General features: G+C 34.0%; 1 protein-coding gene across 1 annotated transcript in view; it reads right to left on the bottom strand.

The window, feature by feature from the left end:
• The window catches only part of LOC129223866 (protein king tubby 1-like), a 208,549-nt gene that overhangs the window by 45,219 nt on the left and 141,279 nt on the right, over positions 1 to 22,051 (bottom strand). The window contains exons 4-5 of the mRNA XM_054858230.1: positions 19,707 to 19,841; positions 10,798 to 11,018 (exon numbers count right to left, since the gene is read on the bottom strand). Of these exons, the coding sequence (XP_054714205.1) occupies positions 10,798 to 11,018; positions 19,707 to 19,841 (356 nt within the window). The remainder of the gene's footprint in view (positions 1 to 10,797; positions 11,019 to 19,706; positions 19,842 to 22,051) is intronic.

The raw sequence follows: 22,051 nt of genomic DNA, 5'->3' as shown, positions 1-22,051 counted from the left end.
TTAATTTCTTCCTAAATGGCGTATGGAAGAGGTTTCTTTACTTCTTTTTTTAAACTGTCAACAATGGAAAAAAGTTTTTTTTCTTTTTTTTGCCTTCTACTAAAACATTTTAGCTTATTAATCGCGCTCTAAAGTAAGGCAATTTAATTCACTGCTGAAAATACTTGAATATAATAAGAGACAGTTTAAGTTGCAGTTGGTGCATCATTGTTTATTATCCTTTTATACATTGGTAACATTTTCTTTTACTTGCGTGGTCGCAATTGTATTATATTTTACCTCTCTTGCATTCTTTCTACGTTCGAGACGGATAATTACACACACACAAAAAAAAAAAAACTATAAAAAACTGTTTTAAGTTTATAATTAATTTGAATTCTGAAATTTTTAATTCAAATCATGTTTTTCGCAATCACAAGACGTGACAGGACCCTACTTATTGGTTACTACCCTACTCACTTGTTTCTAGAAACGGCTCCTGCCCTCCTCTTGGGCGGTTACGTGTGTACAGTTGTGTATGTGTATGCTTGTGTGTGTGTGTAGACCTGCGTGTATGCACGTTGGCGTGTGTGTATGTGTGTAAAAGTGCGTGTGTGTGTGCGTGTAAAAGTGCGTGTGTGTGTGCGTGTAAAAGTGCGTAAGTGTGTATGTGTGTGAATGTGTATGGATATGAGTGTGCGTGCGCGTAGGACATGGACACCACCGACCAGGAGAAGCGGCTACCGGGAGGAGTCGCGCCTGCAGAGGACGGTGGAGTTGAAAAAGGAACCAAACATCAAGGACGGTCACGTGAAAACAATTAGCAATCGTGATTGCTCAAAAAAAAAAAAAAAAAAAAAAAAAAAAAAAAAAAAAAACTTTTTTATTTTGCAAATGAAGTGCGAACATCAAAGCTTTGGTTTTGCTCTGATACTTCAAAACCTATCTGCATTTTTCTGAACCTATCCCAGAAAATTCTACATCAAAGAAAACATTCACATCGTAATTCTTAAGACTGTATTTAATGCTTTTATTATGCTTTAATTTAAAAAGAAAAAAATGTTTTCATTTTTTATGCAAAAAACAGAACCACGAAATGTTTCACCTCAATATTATAAAATACACGTCCTTAAAAGATAAATATAGGCACCACACACCGAGATAATGATGAAATAGTACTTGTTTTGATTATTTCTCTAATTCCAACTGACGCCTCAAAGGACTATTTCTGGGAAGTGTACAAGTTAGACTTCATAACTGGAACATAAGTATAAATAGTACAACGTTGTGCACGAGGTATTTTACGACTCACATTACTTTTGTTTTCTAAGTAGGTCAAAGCTCTTTACGAATTTTGTGAAGAAAAAAAGTTTGTTTTGCTTCTTTATTCGAAAATACAGAAATTGAATTTATTTATATCACCAAAGAACAACTACATTACATTATTTAGCCTGATGAGGAATTATCAAAAAACGCAGACAGTTTATTTCATGTATGATTGCTATACTTTTTAAAGATGACGTAAGTTAACGTAAATAAAACGCTAATTCACTGAGTATAAAAAGAATAACTATTTACGTCAATCTGTAGCATTAAGAGAATTCCTTTAAAAGAAGGTATGAAAGGTCGTTGAAATAAGAAAACAAAATGCAATATTGGAGAAAGATTTTGGAGAATATCTGTAGAGAGTCAAACACATTGTCAAATAAAATGCATTTCTTTTTTTCTTTTCCAGTTATATTAATTGAAAAACTGATTTATTTTTTAAAAGTTGCAATGTTTTTTCAGGAAGAACTAACAATAAAAACGCAATTCATATTAAATGTGCACGAGTGAAAAATCTCTAGTTAGTTTATTATTTTTTAAATAGCAAACCTTTATTTTTAGTTGATGAATTTTCAAAAATAAAACTAAAACAGTCAAGTGAAAAGAAATACCTTAGTTACTGCTGTATAGCTCAATTAGCATATTTTTATTCAACAAAGTAGTCGGAAATTGCTCTAAATGTACAATTCAAAACTTTTTTTTTTTTTTTTTTTGGTGGTGGGGGGGGGGGGTGACTCACTAGTAAAAGAAAAGTGCAAACCATTAGACAAGGTCGGCCGCCTTATCTAAGCGGTCAAAGAAGTTTGACTGCGGATGAAGAGGTGCTGTGTTTGAATCCCGGCTCGGTCATGGATGTGCTTTCTCTCTCCTGTCCGGTCATTTCTTTGTGTGATTGTGTTGTTAATGGTTGCCTACTCTATAAACGGGTTCTTATGTCATGTGTGCATTGTGGAAGTCGGACTTCATACCAGTTGGAAAAGTGAAGCAGACACCCCAAATTGCTAGCATTGCTGGAAGAGGACAACAGCAATACTTAACAAGCTTTTTAACAATCTCGGAATGCCTATTCATTCTGAAAGTGTACCAGTGCACTATAACACACACACACACACAAAAAAATAATATGAACTTTGACATCTTGAATTCAAATTATGTTTTTCGCAATCACGAGTTAGTGTATGTAGGCGTGTGTGTTTGTGTGTGGGGGATATGTGTATGTGTGTGTAGGCATGTGTGTTTGTGTGGGTAGCTGTGTGTATGTGTGTTTGTATGGGGGGGATATGTGTATGTGTGGGTAGTTGTGTGTATGTGTAGGTGTGTGTGTATGTGTTTGTGTGTGTAGGTGTTTGTGTGTGTATGTGTTTGTGTGTGTAGGTGTTTGTGTGTGTAGGTGTATGTGCAAAGGTAGGCAAGTAAGTGACGCAACTTCGCTAGAAGAGCAGCATCGTGAGACGGCCGGTCGACGGTGGTGCCGCAGAGGGAGGCGGGGGGTGGGGGGGAATAAAACCATAGGACATCAAAACAGTCAAATGAAAGCAATAAGCAATTTGTGATTGATCAAAAATACAAACTCTGATTATTTTTCATCTCCACTAAGTGCTTTAAAATGTGAAGGGTACTTTTTCAGAATACTAAGCACGAAACACATAAGTGTTCCGTGTATCATAGCAAGGCTGAGTGGCAACTCGTTTAAAAAGAAATGCAAATGTGATGATGAATGATTAATCGATATTAGTGGTAGAGAATCTAATCTAATCTAATTTATTTCATAAGATGTAAAAAAAATTGTGCGGCACGGGACGTTCGGCAGAAGTGATAACTTTCATAGGATTAAAGTATTGTCATTATTTAATCCCATGAAAGTAACAATTGTCTTAGGGTAGTTATAATAAGCGACGAAATTTTTGCATTGTATTATCTAAAAATCTTGCAAAGACTGCATCAAGTACAGTTCCGTGACTTCCAGTGACTTCTTCTAGCTTATTAATCATTTGTAATTCTAATTAGGATTGTAGAAACGATAGTCAATTTTTAGCTCGATCAGAAGCAAAATTAACATTAAAATCTCCGGTTAAAATTAAAGGAATTGCATAATAATCTTTATTAACTAAAGCAGAACCTTCTTGTGTATAATTTAAGAGCTGCTTATGAATAAATTGTATATTACTTGAAAAACCTTTGTTTGGAGATATATATATGTTGGCATTGATAATTTGTTTCTTTGCTTCATTGAGACAAATTTCACCAGTATCGTTTTGTGTAGACGTATTAAAGCTTGTAGCATTATTAACATGTAATCCTATTTTTGGAGTGACAACATTTATGCAATCAAGATCATTCTGATAAACTGCTACGACTGTTGCTCTTGTATTTTGACGCTTTAATTGCACAATACCTTTAAAAGATGGAATAATTTTAGTAACATCATTTTTGCCCCCCCCCCCCCTGCAAAAATCACCAGGGACCTTAACCGCACACTTTATTGAATACCCCCCTTCCAAATAACTAACTTTTTAACGAGTGATTGTTTTAAAGTTAAAGTCAGTTTAGATTTTATTCTGTGATGCACAAATTAAATGTTTATTTATTATTTTTTGCTTTCTCGGCCGTCCCCCAACCCCCACGTTACGGAGTCTGCGGGGATGAAGTTCGTTTAAAATATGTACACCTTGTCACAGTTCAAAACCCTAAATAAAGCAAGATATTTTTAGCATGACTAATCGCAAAAATGTTTTTGTTTTGAAAATAAATTTAAAGATTAAATGCTATTTTGAACAGATATTGTTTACAATGTCATTGGTATTATATTGTATTATTACACTCACCTTTCGTTAGGAGATTGCGTTATGTTGCGACGATCTCCTCCCCCTCCCCCCCCCCTCATCTTCTGTTAGTTTCATTACTTTTTCTACTATCACTTACCGCTTAAAGCTGACCCAAAGAGTAAAGAAGCAAAATTTCCCCGACCGTGGACGCTTCTGTCGTATGCGCGAGCGAAAGGAATGCCAGACGAGAGTTGCGCCGTTACGCGCGTTATGTCACAAATCGGTTTACCCTCCCATAAGAAGTTATCACTCAAAAAATAGCCTATAGCCTTCCTCAATAAATGGACTACTCAACACAAAAATAATATTTCAATTCCAGCCAGTAGTTCCTGAGATTAGTACGTTCAAACTAGAGACGTACCGAGTAGCACTTAGGCCGAGTAGCCGAGTACCGAGTACTCAGCCTTTCACTACTCGGCCGAGTACCGAGTTACCGAGTACTCGGCATTTCACTACTCGGCCGAGTTAACAAGTACCAATTATGTTTTAAGAAGAACCACTGACAAACATGTGATCAATTTTGGAGCATATTGGAATAGTTGTATAGACCTCTTTGTCCATATAAAAGTTTTTAAAACTAAATTCCTGCTGAAATTTAATTTCACATTATTTAAAAAATTTTGTTTAGATCAAAAATTTTACAAAAAAATTATTTTTAAAATTAAAAATAAATAAATAAAAGGTATGATTGATTAACGTTGGAATTAAGACAAACTATACCAATCTATTTTAGTTCTAGTCCGCCAAACATAAATAATTTTTAAAAGCAAATAAAGCAAATGTGCAGGAACACTGCAAACACGTGTTTCTGCGCTACAAAGGAACGTCTTTATAAGTGCATAAAATGTGAGCTGAAGAATGTAAAGACATTCGGCAAAAAAATCTGACTTTTGTTGGATGCCTTTAAATCTACAAGCTCGCATTTTGTGCATTGAAAAAGGAATTTCCTGTAACGCCAAAACATGTGTCTGCAGTGTTCCTGCACTATGCTTTTAACGTTGTTTTATTTCCCTTTTTTAAGCAAAAGATTTTTTATATTTCTTATAACTAATTTTTATTTGTAGCAAAAATCTATTGTTTATGTAAAAATTCTATATTTTCTACACTTACCTTTTTTGCACAATTTTTAATAAATAAGTTTTATTAACTTTGGGGGGACATTAAAATAAAGATTTATTCCATTAAAGCATTAAAAACTTCATTATTCTCAAAATTTAAAATTGACTTGTAAATGATTGCAGAATATTAAATATGCTTGCGCTTTTTTATAAATTTTAATATGTCTTGGACAATATTCAATTTTTTGCAACTACTCGGTATTGGCCGAGTATCTGATCAAAATTTGGCCGAGTACCGAGTACTCGGCAAATTGGCCGAGTATGCCGAGTACCGAGTAGTTACCGAGTACTCGGTACGTCTCTAGTTCAAACAAACAAACTCTTCAGCTTCATGTTATTAGTTAATTATTAAGAAAAATAAGACAATGAGACGTATATAATATTTTTTTTACGAACCATTTTTAGCATCGTTTAGGATTGTCTCTGAAAAGTACTCTCAAGATTTGCCTCATATCTGACTCGAACCTACACCCACTGCATCGCAACGACCACACTTTCAGATCGAGCCACCATGGCTAATCATATTCTGCATTCCAAACATTTTATATTAAAATGTAATTTTTTTCGTTTTCATAAAATTTTTTATTGCTGCTCCACTCCTATTAGTCATAGCGTAATGTTATATAGCCTATAGCCTTCCTCAATGAATGGACTATTCAACAGAAAAAGAATATTTCAATTCAAACCAGTAGTTCCCGAGATTAGCGCGCTCAAACAAACTCTATTGCTAAAAAGAAAGAATACCCTTCGATTAAGGTTTTGCAGCAGTAAGGGACATTTCCGAAAAATTGATTTTTAGACCGTAGGTCCATTTTTCGTCATAGCCGGACCGGTAAGCTTTAATATGAGGGGGAGAATTTCTTCAAGAAAGAAGAAAGATCTCGCATACCGACAGAAAAATAATCCACAGAAATAATATTTGAGCTAAGATATTGAAGAGAAGTGTTTTTATTTTTGAAAATGTATACAAGTTTTGTTATCGTAGGCTGCTTGAACTGTTATGGCTCAGATGGCAGCACGTGTTTCTCATTTAAACGCAAAGCTAATACAAAATCAGTTGAACTAAGTTCGTTTTTTAAGCGTAGCTTTTCGAATGTAGTAAAAATGTGACTGGCTATTTGCTTTTTCCGAAAGAGAAAAAATAATAATATTTTATCCATCGAGATGTTTGTAATTTTAATGTTTTGCTTCGTATTCTAATAAATAATCCTAGGTTAATTAAATGAAAAGCGTAATTTCAATTTGGGGTAGTAATTATTTTATTTGTACAAAGGATCAAAAACTGTCATCAGAAGAATCTACATTTCAGTATACGATTTTTTTTCTGAAGAAAAATTATTTTATTGTATTCTAAAATCTTAAACCTGATACTTATATTTTCGCTTATATTATGCTTTAGTTTTCTAATCGGAGCCCTAAGTTTCAAAAACAAAAGAGAAAAAAACAATCCTTACACTTAAGAAATAATTTAGCTACAGGTTGCATCAAGTTTTCGTAACAGCAAGGAGCATTCCAATCTCATTTATTTTATTGCATGACTTATGTTATTTATTGTATTTTAAGTGTTCATATAATGCGTGATTAACCTGGTTTTAAGATACAGATTGTCCGGAATGGGCCTGAACACTCATTCTTCTGCTTACCAGTCGAACGATCTGCCGATCGAGCCATTCAGTCACAGTGCAAGTTAAACTTATAAAATGAACCTACAAACTCAGTATGGTGCTTTAAAACAGGTTTTTTTAACAAAAAAGAAACAGAAAATTTTTAGAACGTGGGTGTATTTTTCGTCATTAGCCTGCACGCTAAGCTTTAAAAAGAGGGGTAAATCAAAGAAATCGATCAAAAAATAAGGAAGATCTCGCGTAGGAACAAAAAACAGGCTTCAGAAATAATATATAAGGATTATTGGTTAATTTAAAAGAAAATTATGACAATGATACGTCTATAGATTGTTTTCTTACGAATCATTTTTAGCAACGTTTAGGATTTCCTCCGAAAAGTACCCTCGAGATTTGCCTAATGGCTGACTCGAACCTCCGCCCACTGGATCCCGATGCCCGCGTCTTCCTGTCGAGCCACCGTGGCTACGCATATCCTGCGTTCCTAGCATTCTATACCATAATTACATTTACCCCGTTACGCGCTTTATGTCACAAATCGGTTTACCCTCCCATAAGAAGTTATCACTTCAAAAACAAGGTTTGAGAAAAACGAGCAGTTAAATTTACTAAGTATTTATTCTCTGACTGAATATTTCTAACAGGGTCGTCTCAAAATGTGCACATTTTATTTCATCAAAAACAATTTTTTAAAGTATACTTTCATGTATGTACTAAACTTACACAAATTACGTTTTGTAAGGTGAATTTTTTTTCCAGAAAATTCAGTTTATTTTACAAGCAGCAAACAACACACAGTCTGCGATGCTCTTTTAAATTGAATTAGGAGATATGTACAGGGGTCATAGCGCATTTTGAAGGTCAAAAAGTAGGAAAAGTAAGATATTTGGGCAAAAAAGTAGGAAAAGTAGGACACTTTTACCGAAAAGTAGGAAAATGTAGGACCAGTATTTTAATGCAAAAATAGGAAATTTTCAAAACAATTAAAAAGTAATTGAACAATATTTTTCATGAAAAACTTCCTTTCATATTTTTAACTTACCAGTACATATCTTACATGCAAAATATATAAATAAATGAACAAACAAACAAAATACAAACATAATTATACTTAACTGGATTACTATATGCACTTTTTTAGGTCAACTCAACTTCTTATTCGAGTTATTGAAAATTACATTTCTTTGAAGTTTTTTTTTTTTCTTCAAAATATCATTCGTAAGCATGAAATCAAAAAATGTGTACAATACTGATGTAGAAGCAATATTAGATTGTTGACTGCAGAAATTTCAAATTATAAGTAAAACTTACAACTTTTTAGAGCTGTTGGTGCATAAAGCTTTGTTATTTTAATTTTACCATTTTTAAAAATTCTAATAAAACATTCATTAGCATGGAATCAAAAGACATGTACAATACGTATGTCGAAACAATATTAGAGTGTTGACCCCGGAAACTTGTAACGTTTTAGAGCTGTTAATACATAAGGCTTTGCTATTTTAATTTATTATTTTTAAAGGCTACATCCTTAGTTGAATGCCTTATCCTAGAGCTCAGTTACATTTCCTCTAAAATTATTCTTTTAAATGAAATTTTTATTAATTTTAAATTGTAAATTTCCTTTTCTAAATACTAATATGTAATTTTAACTAAACACTTCTAAAATGCTAGCTAAAAGCATGCAAGTAATTTATTTAAAAAAAAAAAGAAGAAGAAGAAACATAGTTTGTCCACTGTAATAGGAAATTTGAGTTTATTGTTTCAAAGCAGTTTACGTATTACCGGTAGAATTTGATATGAAAAACATTATTATCCAGCATTACAGGTTATCAGGCAGTATCTTGAACATAATACGAACAAATATGTAAAGTTACATCATTGAGCAAGAACAAATAAGACATGGGTGCCCCCCTGCAAAATTAAGGGCGCACCATCCTAAATATCACAAAAAAAAACCTTACATAGGAAGCCCCCCAAAAACATATACCCCTTAAAACATACATCCCCGCCCCCCCCCCCCAAAAAAAAAAAAAAAAAAATCAACGACACAATCTGCGCCATGACTCCTCTAGGTGGACACCCCTGATTAAGAATAAATACTTGAACCAAAAAATGGATGAATACTTTGAGATGTTTTTAAAGACTTTTTATGTGTTATCGATATCATCCTCTATAATTAATTTAATCAAAAAATGCTATTGTGCAGCTAAACCAAGAGTGCCCCAGTGGGAGGTCACTGTGGTTTTCCAAAAATTTCTTTATCCCGCAAATTTGGGACATAACTGCAATTTTTTCATACCCAAATGTCTCTTTTTATTAACACACTTTTATTAACTTTACATGTATGTATGTATCTTGTAACGGAATCTTGCAACTCAAATTTCGCCCACTTCCTGCGATCAGATTCTTTCGAAATTTGGCATGCGACCTCAGATCCGATTACAATGCAATAGTCTATTATCAAATCAATTAATTAACTATTAATTGTTAGTTTATTCCAATTTTAACCAATATTTCGGCATAAATCCAACAATGTGAAGAAGAAAAATTAAAAAAAATATATATATTTAAATATATCTATAAAAATCTTGGATTTTTCTGCATCAGACAATGTTTGTTCCAAAAAGTTTTATTTCTCTGATTTAACTGAACTTCATTCTTCCATACTGAAAATTATATCTATTTTACAAAACTCTTGAATTTTACGCAAATGTGACAGAAAAAAAAAAAGGTGGGGGAGGATTCAATTTTTTTTGACTATAGTTCAAACTGAAATTCAAATATAATAACTAACATTACATGCCAGCAAAAAAAAAAAAAAAAAAAAAAAATAACATACATAATCAAGTATAATTATAAAAAGTTTGTACTTATATAGATGGATTTTTTTATTATATACTTTTTAAAAACTAAAGTTTTTTCTTAACACAAGCAGTAGAATTCAGAAGAAATTGCAGGCATGTATAACTTTGTGAAATAAATTTAATATTATATATAAACAATTTACAATTAACAAATTTTTACTTTCTGAATGCAAATTTTTTGAAATCACATCAATTTAATAGTCTTTTGAAGGAATTTCAAGTTAAATTCTAAAGGAAAATAATGCTAAAAAATAGAAGTGAGAATTTTTTGCTGAAAACTAGGAAAAGTAGGAGTTTTTTGCTGAAAAGTAGGACAATTCCTAACTAAGTAGGAAAAAGTAGGAAAAGTATGAGGAAAATGAACCCTGTATCTAGCTTTCAAACGACTCTATATACTTCAGAAAATACATTGCAATCTAGTCCTCGAAACCCGGCCGATGACAAAAATGCTGAGGCGCGGACAATGGGGCAAATTCAACTCGATTATTTTCAGTTCAATTTAATTCAGTTTACCAACTGCTTTGCCCCATTCACTGGAAAATTTTCGCTACGCTACTGGCACATAGAATTCAATCGAGCCGAACACAATCGAGTTGAATATGACCCTATATCAGAATATTACATTCTTGTAGCGCCGATCTATAATTAGGTCCACTCATCAGCTTAAGATTAGCCATTTTTGATCGGATTTTTCATTGTTACGCTGCTAGGGTTACCACAGCCAAATTAAGGGCTTTGCCAAAATTGCAGAGAATAATATTTTATTTAATAAACATGTCACTTTCCGCTAATATTCGCTCGCAGTGAACAATCACATAACGCGATAACTCGCCAGAAAAAAACAACCACTCAAACACGCGCTCCGATCCAAAATGGCTGATTTTAAGCTGATGCGCCGGCTCATATATATAGGGGCCTTGCATCCTTATATTGTGCTACACATTTATCGCAATATTTACAACTGATCAAAAAAATTCGTGATGATGTTTTTACATTTCAAATTTTATAGCTTCCGTTACTTTAACAAAAAAAAACTGCTTTCATTTTACAAATATGTACTCACTAAAGGCGGCCTTCCGTTATTCATCCGGGCTTCCCCATTTTCTTGTCGCGGGGTGAGAATTCGAGGTGGGCGCAATTCCACCCTCTCCACGAAAGATCTTTCTGTTTCGAGTGCCGGTTGCCGCGTATCGACAGACGTCAGATCAATTTCCTCTTCATCATCGCTCGCGTCGAAGTCGATTTGGGAGGAAAGATTTAACTTTTCCAATTTCGTCTGCAACACTGCAAGAGAACAAGGACTATAGAACCCTGGGGAAATTCAAAGATCAACAGTTTTTGCACTTCTTTGACTAAAGTAGGGGCTGAAAAACTGAGCATGAATTTGAAAATGTGCTAAATTATAGGTTATAATGCGGACCATGAAGAACTAAATAATCATAATATTGATAACTTAAAACAATAAAGGTAAGAAAAAGAGTATTAAAAGCACAAATTTGTAAAAATTTGCAGGTATGTGTTTTGGGGTTTCAAGTAACTATTTTTTACAACACGGAAAGGAGTGAGCTTTTAGACGATAAGTTATCCGACAAAAAGTTTTTGTCCCTGTAACCCATGCTTTCCTAAAAACTCCAAAACACGTGTCTGCAGTTTTTTTCTCCTTGCGAATTTGCTTTCAACACTGTTTTCTTATCATTACTTTGTATCGCAAATAGGACCGACATTTGGGCGATCGGAGGAGGTTTGGGGGTAATTGACCCCGAACCATTTCAAAAACTTAGTGTAAATGCGCATTTTGCAAGTAATTTTGGGCTTTTTCTGTAAAACACATTGAGTATGTACCCCCCTCTTCGCCCCTTCTCCCACTTCCGAAAACTGTGAAATGACAGACCTAATTGCGAAGTTTTTTTTTTTTTCTGCAGAACCGTGTTTCCCAAACTTTCGATGCCTGTGAACGTTTTCTATAATTTTCGTGATTCTAAGTTGGTCTCCTGGTTGGAAAAAATAAAGTCACTTTCCTTATCAAAGTATACTTATTTTTATTTATTTTTTCTTTCTGGACTATAAACAAAAAAATAGTACATGAAAAATAGAAGCAATTCTGACAAAATATTGAAATAACATAAATAACTTATGTAATTATCAAGCAACATTCATTATAAGCATACGAGAAGGATTAAATTGTTTATACAGATAATCATATTTTCAATTTGAGAACATAGAGTAAAGAAATTACATAGAGAGACCCCGCTATACTAAGAAATTGAAGCCGGAAGTTGCACCGCTGTATCCCAAGATCCTTAGCTTCTTGAGATACATTTTGATTCAAAACACTCCATAACTGAATCTCAATTGGTTGTTAATTTAAACTTAGATATCGTTGCAAGTTTATGATTCACGTTTTCGATATTGCATTAAAACATGAATCAAAATGCAAACCAATCTGCCAACTACTTTATACGGTCCCTTTGCGAGATTGGTAAAAACTATTCTCGTGAAGCGATCATGTTATCACAACCCCGCTCATCATTGCACCTCTGTATCCCATAATTCCGGCTTCAATTTCATCTCCTCTTTACCATAGACGGGGCCTCTCTATGTATATTTCTTTACTCTATGTTTGAGAAGCAGTTTCTACATGCAACAGCATATTATTATTATTATTATTGTTATTATTATTGGACTTCATGTATACAAGAGCTGAAAACGCTACTTTTACAATTCTGGTTTTTCCTTATTTAGTTTATTTAATGTTTTCAACCCGCTCTATTCAAAGTTCATCCTTTCTGTATTGGGAAACACGAAGTGGAAGATAAAATGCAGAAAGCAAAATAACTATAGTTGCCGAACTGCAGTTTTGCGGGAAAAAATAAGGCTAAAACCAATATTTAAAATTTGAAGTAAAGCTGAAGTTAAAGCTGTTCAACATCTTGAGCAGTACTATTACTGTTCAACCACGTATTGTATGGAATTTTCAAACGTCCAGATGAGACGAATCTATCTGAATGAGGGAGAAAAGTAAAAATTTGATGCGTGTATTCCGCTCATTTGAATGAGACTCTGCTTCTGCAAAAGCTGACATCGCTAAAAATAATAGATTTGTTCATTTCCGGCTGTAAAACGGATGTTTGTTTTTCCATACAATCTGTGGTCAGACTATACCTTTATTTTCTGACGTTATTAGTGGTCTTGTGCAACAAACGACGAAATTCTAAAACTTTGCGTTTATGTCTATATGTTAAAAACGGCGACTTGAGTAAAGGTTACATTAAAAAAAAAGTGATAGTTCTCACGCACCTATCTTCCACAGAAAATATTTTGTACCACTAACAGTTCAGTGGAATAACCGAAACAAGACGTTAAATGTTTTCAAAGAAGTTACTTGGAATATTATTAGAGGAAGAAAACGTTTTATGAGGAAGAATCGACAAGAAATAACTTTCCCTAACTTGTAACCATTTGCCAGCGGATACTAAAAGGGCTATTCGCAAGTAGCTTTAGATTTAGAAAATAAGTGAGGCTCTCATGCTCAGAGGTCAAAGGGTAAGGGGTGGTTCGTGAGAGGACTAAAGTAAGAAAAATAAAATTACTGATGAAAATTAAATGTAGGTATTTTGTAATGCGATACACTTGAGGGAAAAATTATATATCAATTGCTTCGTGTCTTTTTTTCTGCGATAATAAATGAAAAAGAAGAAAAAAAAATCACACAGATAGTAAAAAAAAATTTATTTTAAAATTTAACAGAAACTTATAGAGACAATAATGAAATTTGTTCTATGAACAATGATAGAAAGGGTCCTTCATTCGAATATAAACAACGCAGAATTTTTCTACTTGAGATTTTATAGTTTCATTCCTAGTAAAGCTTATACTTGCTCAAAATTTATGTTAAAGATTCCTTCCTTTATTTCTTGCTTCTGCTTACGTTTAGCGGGGGAGCACATAGTAATTTTATAAACACTTTGAGGTGTTCGAGCATCACACCAGCTCTTGTATCATGGGATTTTGGCTTTTCTGACTTGCTCCTTGAACTGGTGCATTCCTGTCATTTATCTTAATGTACGCATATGCGCGAAATTTTTTTTTTCTCGCTTCAGAGATAACTACCCACAGATGACTATTATCCCTGTACCCCAACCATGTAAATGTAGTGTGTTATCAACTTATTACATGAGAAGATCGTCTTAACCTTCCTAAACTCGCGTCAAATTGAATGACCTGAGAACGCTCAATATGAGAATTTTTTTTCACAACATTTATTTCTCTTTTAAAATTTTTTTAATGTTTTTTGTTCAAAATATTTCATTTACTGTCACTCCATGTTAGGCAAAGTAATAAAACTTGCTGAGAGAAATAAAATACTTGATGAAACAAAATAAAACAGATAGTTCTTCTTCTTTGTGTGAGTATTTTGCTCACGGCGCAAGTTCTGGAGGGTTAAGAAGTGATTTTGCATTCTCACGACATTGAAACGGGTTATAAGCTTTAATTTTAATTTTGAAAAAGGATTTTCATTTTAGTCCGGCCATCAATTTTTTTCTCATTTACAAGAAATGCAGTTATTGTTTTAAACTAGGCATAATTCGCATAGCCTTTTATTTGGTGTTATTTGTTTATTTAAGCAAAACTGTTATTGTTATCTTCCATACTTAAGCTAATTGCTGAATTATAGAAAAATGACTGCTACCAAAGTGAAAAATTGCTAAAATGATTACCACAAATTCTACTACTTTACGGAACATCAGCTTCCGTGGAAAACAAGATGGCGGATCAAGTCTCCTCTAATGGTTAATGGGAGCTCTTACTACTATGATGCTGTTGAATAGATCGAACAATTTTTAAGAATTAAAGAAAAACTTTCCATGATTTTTTTTTCGAACCGTCACTTTTAATTGGCATTCAAGTTTATAACATTTGCTGACTGTACGCTTAGTTGCTGTTCGCTTTAAAACTGATTAGGAATTCGGAATTAAGCAAAGCCGAAGCAATTAAAAGCTTAACATTCTAAATGCAATTAACTAGCTAACTGGGATTTCATGCTAGAAGGAATTTCTTCATTAAAACTAATCTCGGGGGAGAAGTAACGGGATTACAGCTCACACACTTTGAAGCAACGGTTGCTTAAACCTAAACTACATAAATTGCACAAAAGTGAATTATTGCTTGAGGAATTTTCCACGTGATAGCTTCCTAATACCGTAATGTCGTTTCGCATTGTTTACAAATAAACATCATTATCTTCAGAACTGAGAGGTTGTTGCGACGCGTCTAATTACAGGCAACGTAATAATTGAAATATCAAGTTACTTATTCCAGGGTCGGCAAGTTTCTGCCAAGGCGGTTAAAACCACTGGTAGAAACCGGTTAAAACTGGCATGGCAAAAACCAGTTTCTGCCACTTTTGCGGCAGAAACTGGCAAAAACTCACAAAATGACAAAAAATTCATTATTGACACACAGTAGAAAATACTTGGAAAAAATAATTAATTTGTTAACTAAAGCACAACTTCTTGCAACAGAAGAGCTAGCGGGCAATGCATCAAAGAACAAGCAATATTCGTGAAACTTTCATCTGTTCTATATTTTTTCAAACTGGTCCACCATCTAGTAACTGGGAAAGTGGTAAAAATTTGACTGGAAAAATTAGTTTCGAGAAATGGGGCCAATTTGTTTTGTAAAGCTGTGACATTAGGTACATACAAAATCTAGGTTAATATTGGCAAGTAAAATTCTGACACTTTCTTCTTGAAGCATGTGATAATTTCAATCACAAGCAATTTAGATGAAGCATATAAAGCGAGCAAATTACAATCAGTAATTTCCTGTTTTTAGTTCTGTATGTCACTCCTTATCTGATTTTTGTCCTTTGTTAGATTCATGCAAATATTACGAGCATCTGCAATTGAAAAGTTCGCTTTTTGAACTAAATCAAGGGCACTAGCATATAGTCCATTTAGCGAGAGCTGGTAGTGGACGTAAACAAAGCAACGTGACAATTGGCGTTACCGCTATCTGCTTGGCGCTGGGATGATTGAAAACAGCGCCAATCAGATAAGCGAAATGTCTGCACTTTCAATGCGAACAGCATTGCAAATCGGGCGAGTAAGTCATGAAAGTAGTAACCCTCTTTGTTTACTTTCTCTATCAGCTCTCCCTGAATTGAGTATAGTATTTTATTTTTTACAATGATGAAATGAAGTTTGATATCTCAGTTTATTTAAACGAATATCATTTAGTAATTACTTTAAAAGTTAAGTAAAGTTAAAGTTATTAAAGACATTTTTAAGTTTTTGCCAGTTTCTGCCGGTTTTTACAGGTTATAACCAGTTTCTGCCACTGGCACGGCAAAAACTAGTTTCTGCCGGCAGAAAGCCAACCCTGACTTATTCTGAACTTACGTATTGTTCTGAAATTACAAGAGCTTAGAGTAATATAGTAAAAGTTATACGAGGCAGTGAGAATCAAAGGGATGTATGTGGCAAAATTGAAAAATAGAAAAAAGAAAACTTAATGAAAGCCTTCCTAGGACGTTATCTTTATACGCGTTTTACTCAAAACTTGAAAATGTCCACTTGCATCCCTTTGCTTTTCACTACCTCATATGTTCGATTACTCATCGATTATTTGATATACTATGTGTCGTAGTTTGAATGGGAATGATGTAAGTTTCCCTAATATAGTGTTGAAAAAAAGGGAAGATTTTGAAAAACACCTGGGAAAAAAAGCAAAACAAAACAAAAAAAAAAAAAAAAAAAAAAAAAAAAAAAAAAAAAAAAAACAGGACTGATCAAATTTAAACTTGAAGAGCAAAATTTGTACTGTCGATTACATGGAAAGGTTAATATCCGGTTTATGGGCGGAACTGGACGCATTTATTAGTTTGCAGGGGTGGTAGTTTGTTCGTCACAGATATGCGCTTTTGCCTATTTAGACGCAGTTTTGTGCAAATGACAGTTCGTTCACCGAATCATTTCTTAAATCTAAACTATATTCGATCTACATTCTTACTACAAAAATAATTGATATATTTTTAACAACTTAATTTTGCGCTTACCGTTTTGATTCTACTTTTCCTGACGAAATGAAAACAATGTATTTTCTTTTTGTTCTTTCCATAGAAACTGTTTCTTTCCACTCTTTTTCAACTTAGAGAATGCAATAAATTAATTAGGCACTAGTGACATTATAAAACGTGTGAATCAAAATCTCATCGCTATTTATCTTCTCCCTGCTAGATTCATTCAGATGGAATCGTCTTAACTTGGCCAATTGCCAAATTACATACAATCAGTGGTCAAACAGCATTTAAAGACAGATGCTTTTTTTTTATAATTAAGAGTCAACTTTTACCAAAAATTACTTTTAACTTGTTTTAAAGTTAATTTGAATGACTGACACCCCTGTCATTCTTCATTTACGATGGGTTCACTTGAAGAACAAATACATGCAAGGGTTTTCATAAATTAGTAATGGATTTTAATGAGTGCCAACATTGTCATTCTTCATTTAGCGATTTTTTGAAAGTTCAATTTTGTTCTTTTTCTATTCCATTTTTAATCCACCATTGGTGGATTTAACTCCTCTGCAGCAATACCAAGCGATTACCATAATATGGACGAGCAAATTAACATAGCATATTGGCGAGAAACACATCATCCATTATATGTAAATATACAGGCGAACCAAATTATATTTTAATTTTCTACAACTGGCAAAGCTGTGCGGATACCGCTAGTAGAGAATAAATAAGTTAAAAGTGTACTGCGCAAAGCCTTGACTTGCTTTTGTGATGGAACTTTGAGATACGTTACTATGGTCTCTGGTGAGCGATATGTTCCTGTCATGTATAAATTAAATGTTTAGTACTAATCCTAAAGTGACCGAGGTTTTAGAGTCATCTTGTATGGCTCTGATAACAAGACGACTGACCTTGGACAAGTTTATTTTCTCTTGGGAAGAAGGAGGAAAAAATCTGATATTAGCACAAGTTCAACAACTACCCTAGTACCTAATTTGCAAAAGATTTCTTCAGCCCTAATTTAGCTAATTTAATCGTTTAATCTTAAATCCATTGGAGTTCAAATTATTAGAACCAAACTACAGTTCTGACATGGGCAGGTAAACGACAGTATCTGCAGAAATGAGTTTTCGAGATAGTTGAAGAAATTCGTGGTGGATCCAATACTAACAATAGGGAAATGTTGAAATTAGACGGTTGTTTCGCCCCTTTTCTTCAACGGGAAACAAATTAGCAAACTTGTGCATTAAAACTAACGTACAACAGATGACAAAAATACAATTTAAAAAAAAGAAAGAAAAAAAGAAAAACTTGCAGTTACTGTCCTTTACCTGCCCACGACAGATTTGTATTTAGAACCAATAATATTAGAGATTTCGTCTTCTATTTATACCGAGAAAGCGTAAACAGCTGTAACAGAAAAAGGGAGAATGTACTGTTTGACCACGGATCGTATTTAATTTGGCAATCTGCCAAGTAAAGACGATTCCATCTGAATGAATCTAGCAGGGGAGAAAAGAAAATAACGATGGTATTTTGATGCACGCGTTTTATAATGTCACTAGTGCCTTATTCATTTATTGCATTCTCTAAAATAAAATAAGGGAAAACAAAAATAGTTACCATGGAAACAACAAAAAGAAAAGAAAATATTTTCATTTCGTCCAGGAACGTAAAAACAAAATGGTAAGCTCAATGCTTTGTTGTGAATAAATAAATCAGTTTATTTTTGCCGTGAAAATATCGATCGAATATACTGTAGATTTAAAAAATGTTGCTGAGAGCAAATTTTCATTTTTACAAAACTAAGGCTAAATAATAGAGAGACAATGGTGCACATCTGTAACAAACCAACTAACACCCCAATAATCTAATAGATATGTCCTTTTCCGCCTATAAATCGGATATTAGCCTTTCTATGTAATCGATGGTCAGACAGTAGTAAAGGAATCTCATCGTCCTCACGATCACGAGGAAGTTAAGTTACCCGAGTTCAACTAAGTTCGAGAGAAACTAAAAGAGCGAGAGAAAAAATATTATTGCTAACAAACCACTGGAATGAAAGTTTCAACATCGCATCATATTTTCACGCGATTGTGATTAGATGTGCTTTTATACTGAGCAGCAATATCCTTCCTTTTTTATAATAGCCTTTTGAAATTTGTACATTGATTGTTCCCATAAAGAAGCTGGAAGAAATTATGACTTAGAACATTGTCACCCTGTCTTTGAAATATTCCTGCAGGGTGATGTCGTTGTTAGGTTTTGACCTCGTACAATCCAAGTTCTTGGGTCCAATCCCGGATCCAGGAAATTATTAATATGCACCATCTTTAAGTGGCATTTTAATGATCCTTTGAGTGTCTGCGTAGCTTAGAAACTCTCAGCTAAATTAAATTCCTGGAGCAATTTCGTGTCGTGAAATCTCAGAACTGATCGTAGCTAGGGAGAGTGGTCGTCAATATTTTCAAGTACTAATGGCTGCAAGGAAGAATCGTTACTAGCGTCTAGCCAGGCCACAGAGAGCAAATGCTGGCCCCTCCCGCCCCCCCCCCAAAAAAAAGAAAGAAAAGGGGGAAAAGAAAAAAGTGGAGGAAAAAGTAAAATATCAAAACTTTTTACTAGAAAACAATTAACTCTATTTCAAGTGCCACAACAGGAAAAATCAAAAGAGTAAATTTTACTTAATCTCTACGTTTTCTCTTATTCGGAGTTTCCCCCCTTTTTTAGTTTCTTTCTTTTTTCCTTTCCTTTTTCCTTTCCTTTTTTCTTTCTTTCTTTTTCTTTTGGCATCAGTTTCGCCGCCCCCCCCCCAAGGCCCGTTCCCCTAGTTTCCGACTAGGCAGGCATGGTCTCTCGTTGGGCCTGCCTCTAGCAAGTGCTCTAGGCCTTAAAATGACAAAATGCCATCGGAGAACAAAAAACTTATTTAAACGACTCTCTTTGCTTACCTGTTGTCCCCGTCCGTGTATCTTCCTTCTGCTCGTCTTGCGGTTGTATAACTTTGTTTTCCGATACCACTTGTATGGACGGCATGGCATCGGGGTTATTAGGAGACATTGCGTACTGCATCGGACCGTCATAACCTAAAACAAAGGAAAATTTAAAATTAATGAAATCGAAACTTAGAAATTCCTTTAAAAAATATTTCTAGTCTGTGGCGTTCTGATTCAGAAACGAAAGGGGTCGTCTTCCCCATGCATCTTTTTACTTAAGCCCAAATATTTTAATATCTTTTATCCAAACCTGTGACACGTCATAGTTTCAGTGAATAATCAGTAGGTACTATCCATTATAAAGAGTGTTAGCAATAAATTGAAGTAAAATATTTACGTAAAAGGAAAAGTTAAGTTTTTAAGTTTCCTTCACAAACTTCATCCGATAAATTCCAACAAAAAGATGTTGCAAATATAAACTTTTTTTGAGCAATCACGATTGCTTATTGTTCTCACTTGACCGTCCTTGGCGTTGTGGTTCTTTTTTCAGCTTGGACCAGGGAGCCTCTACAGCACCACCGTCCACCGGCCTCTGAAGGGGCGTCGGAATCCGCTTTTCCTAGTCAGAAGTGTCCATGTCCTGTACACACACATGCTCACACACATACACACTCACATATACACATGTGCCTACGTACATACACACAGGTCTACGCACACACACACACAAGCCTACACATGCATGCACGCGCGCCTACGCACACACATACACATAACTATACACACGTAACCGCCCAGGAGGAGGGCTGGCCTGGGGGGACAGGAGTCGTTTCTAGAAATTATAACTCCAATGAGCAGGGTCCTATCGCAACTCGTGATTGCGAGAAACATAATTTGAATTCAAAATGTAAGAATTCAAATTAATTTAATTTCTTTTTATTATTTTTTTTTCATTTTTCAGGTCATTTCTTTTTTTACATGAAATACACCGCCAGCTCAGTCAATTCCAGCCGAGAACTGCAGTTTCGTGCTCATTAACACTCATCAGCACGGCATAGGAGAGTGACTGAGCTGGAGGTGCAAAACTTCTTAAGGAAGCCAAAAGTGCCAAACAGAGCAAAAAAAAGAAATGAACATTTCTTTTTTTGCTCCTACATTGCCAATATTAATAAAGAGATAATGGGGTGGTTTCCTTCAGTCAAAAGTACTACTTTAGTCATTGAAATGGATAGAATGAGCAAGAAAAATTACATGGACCCAGAAAATGCTTTCATTTTCCCAACAGTTTTTTTTAATTAATTTTTTTAAATGTCTGATTTTTAAAATAAGGCGTGGTCTTTATGACGTCACAAATGATGCCACACGACAGAAGTGTAAACAATGAAAGCGCAACGATTTAAGTATTTTTTTAAAAATATTAAACTTAAATAAATTATTTAAAAAATGGTCATCCTATGTTTTTAAGCATGCTCTTTCAGAAAAAAATGCTTTAAAAATTTTGGAAACGATCCCATTGAATAGTTCATTTTTAAAAGGTGAAATCTCCATTTTTGGGGGGAGGGAGGAGAAGATAATCTCATTCAATGTACACTGTTGTCCAAATGATTTTCCTCTATGTAGTAGAAAGTGGGGTAAAACCGGGAAGTCGGGAACAAACCGGGTACCCCCTTCTAGCCTCTGTAATTCTCATCTCTTGGAGTTATTCCGTTTTCGAACTACTATAAGACGAAATTCAACGCTTGCGTAGATCAACCTAGACACTCTTGTCAATTGCATGTCACTGCAATCGTCTTGGAGTTGTCCTTTGATATCATGCAAATCTTACATCTTCCACGGCTAACTTGAAAGTAGGAAACAATGTTTCATTCGTATCATGAAGATGAAACACACAAAAGACCCAATAAAACCTAAACTATCTTAATTCCATAAATAGAGAGCACATTGGGAAAAAGACGGAAAGCTACATTTATATTTCCAGATTTTTAAATTTTTTTCCAAATATCTAGGGACAGATGGATTTTAATCTTAGGAGACGTAAGTGTGATTTTAATGCAATAAGTTACCTTCAATTTCTCAACCTCCTAAAGCCTCGATTAACTATCTGGACCTTTTTTGTTATAGTTAAAAATAATTGTTTAATTGGTAGATTTATTGTTTCAATGTATTGGTCAAAAATCAATAGTACGGTGCATAACTCAACGTTACTTATAACTTATTCTCTCAATTTATTATGTATGTTTAAAACTATCACTAGGTCACTTACTTTACACATTTTAAATTTCATGAAAAATATATTTATTTAAACCTGCCAACATTTTTTAATAATAATTTTTATTTTAGTATATTTTTGGTTCACAACA

The sequence above is a fragment of the Uloborus diversus genome, chromosome 6 (assembly GCF_026930045.1).
Source record: "Uloborus diversus isolate 005 chromosome 6, Udiv.v.3.1, whole genome shotgun sequence".
In the NCBI taxonomy this organism is placed as follows: domain Eukaryota; kingdom Metazoa; phylum Arthropoda; class Arachnida; order Araneae; family Uloboridae; genus Uloborus; species Uloborus diversus.
Note: the sequence above shows the minus strand (reverse complement) of the source record. Positions and strands in the feature narration are given on the sequence as shown.